Source organism: Tupaia chinensis, unplaced genomic scaffold, assembly GCF_000334495.1.
Source record: "Tupaia chinensis unplaced genomic scaffold, TupChi_1.0 Scaffold143823_1, whole genome shotgun sequence".
Taxonomy (NCBI): Eukaryota; Metazoa; Chordata; class Mammalia; order Scandentia; family Tupaiidae; genus Tupaia; species Tupaia belangeri.
This window is the reverse complement of record NW_006203673.1, coordinates 444,822-446,910: the sequence shown is the minus strand read 5'-3', so window position 1 is coordinate 446,910 and position 2,089 is coordinate 444,822. Positions and strand designations below refer to the sequence as shown.

Here is a 2,089-nt window from a genome sequence, read left to right as displayed (position 1 = left end):
AGCGAGAAATCACCCCCCAGAGGGGATGGCCACGCCGCAATCCCTTCTCCTCCATTCTCCTCTCGGGATCTTGGGCACGCATGCACACGCACCCAGAATGAGTTTAAGCCACCAGGTCTGGGACTTGAACTGCGGTCAACTACATGGAAGTCCAGTGACATAGCCATTACACTAACTGCTGGTACCAAAATAAAATCATTCTTAAGAAAAAAAATGTTGCCAGTTCTGGGACTCAAGCCATGGTTGACTACGTGGGAGTCCAGCGATGTAACCACTAGGCTATCTGCTTGATAAAAGCATCCTCCTACAGAGCTCCGTCCCACTCCAACTGTGTTTTACACGCAGAGAACAGAGAACGTGAGCAGGCCCTGCCAGATGGCAGGCACGGGGATGTGCTCATTCAGGGACCTGAGGCCATGTGGCAGGGCCAGCAATCCAGGCTGAGACGGCCGTGAGCTCTGCCAGACCCGGGGCCCACGCTGCACTCACCTACACGTGGTGTCCATGGACCCCGCTGTCGCCGTCCCCCGCCTGCGCCTGCAGCTGCATCTGCGCCTGCATCCTGGCGATCATCTCCTGCATGCGGCGGAGCTGTGAGCAGAGCGCTGGTTAGACACACCTGGGTGTGTGACCATGGCCTCACCTACCACAGGGCGCTCTGTGAGTCCTACGGTGCTGCTGTCTGTGCTTTTCCGAAATGCGACCCACAGTTCACACGGGGGATTACAAGTCAACAGAAGGACTGACAACTTGGTAGAAAACCAAGACAATGATAAGAATATGCACTTCAAATAAACACACAAGACAGTATTTTTTAACCTAAGAGCCAGAAACAGCAACTTACATCCGTGGGAGGGACTCAGCTTTTTCAGTAGAGTAATGAGGGCTAGTTATGAAACAGTGCCTGCTGACCCACTTTTGTCCTCACCAAGTTTTGCTCTTTTGCCAGAGGGGATGCACCCCCACGGGGAGTGGCCACACCACAGTCCAACCCTCCGTTTCTTCCCCCTTTTGGGACTGGGGCGTGCAAGTAGGCACTCACTCCCCACGTGTTCTTCAGGCTGCTGGGCCAGGCCAGGGCCACACTCAGGTCTGTGGGACCCGGGTCCCTTAACTACTGGGCTATGGAAGTGGCCAAGGATACTTTCAGTCAAGTCTTCTAACGTCCTCCATAATCTGATCTACTTTTTTCCTTGAATTTTTTAAAGAGTTGCAATGTCAATTTCATTATATTTTCCTTTCGGTTATTGTCTGCAAGGGGAAAATGATTTTTAACATTCTACAAAAATCTGTCAGGTTACTAAAATGTTTTCAAGTCTTTTTTACCTAACTTGCTACTACAAATGAAAAGAAAAAACATTATAGATACTTAGGCACATATACATGCACGTCACTGCAGACACACACACGTAAGAAGTTCGTTGTAATTCACCCTCCTCCGAGGGGTAAGGCAGGAAGACGATAACAAGTTAATGGCAAGTCACATTCTGGATGTACCCTGAGCAGTCCTGGTTAAGGGAGCAGTCCTTCTTTACGCACCTCTGCCTCCTTTTCCAGCAAGATCTGATCCTTATTCATGTCCTCATTCTCCACTTTCCTGACATAGAAACAAACAACAATGTTGTGAGAAATATAGCTGGCTATTTCTGATCACAGCCTCCTGGGAGGAAGTCCACTTTCAATTAGAAAACCATGTAGCCTCGACCGAGAAAGGACAACATGAAATGGGAAACTCGAGATACCTCTTCTTACTCCTAACCTGGGTGATGACACTCCGGTCCTCTACGGACTCAGAGAGTGAGCACCACCCGAAGATGGGCTCTGCAGTCACTCCTGTGCGCAGACGCGGGGCCCACTGGAGGGACCGGGGGCTGAGAAGTGAGAGCCGGTGGGCCCCAGCCCGACGTCCGAGCCTGCTGAGCTCCGTGTGCTGCGGATGCAGGACAGGGCACGCAGCGCGGGCTCAACTGCTGGCAGGAGCTCGTCCAGCTAAGCATGCACGGACGGTCAGCGTGGGGGGGACACGTGAGCACCCGTGTTCAGGATTGTGCGCCGATAGCGCCCGTCCCCTTAGCGTGTGCCAGTGTTA

At 52.1% G+C, this 2,089-nt stretch overlaps 1 protein-coding gene across 4 annotated transcripts in view; it reads right to left on the bottom strand.

Annotated features, from left to right (window-relative positions):
* SEPTIN2 (septin 2) overlaps positions 1 to 2,089 on the bottom strand; it is a 47,537-nt gene that overhangs the window by 3,604 nt on the left and 41,844 nt on the right. For all 4 annotated transcript variants that reach the window (XM_006165171.3, XM_006165172.3, XM_006165170.3 and 1 more), the window contains 2 exons: positions 1,540 to 1,597; positions 490 to 591 (listed from right to left, as the gene is read on the bottom strand). In XM_006165171.3, coding sequence (XP_006165233.1) covers positions 490 to 591; positions 1,540 to 1,597 — 160 coding nt within the window. The remainder of the gene's footprint in view (positions 1 to 489; positions 592 to 1,539; positions 1,598 to 2,089) is intronic.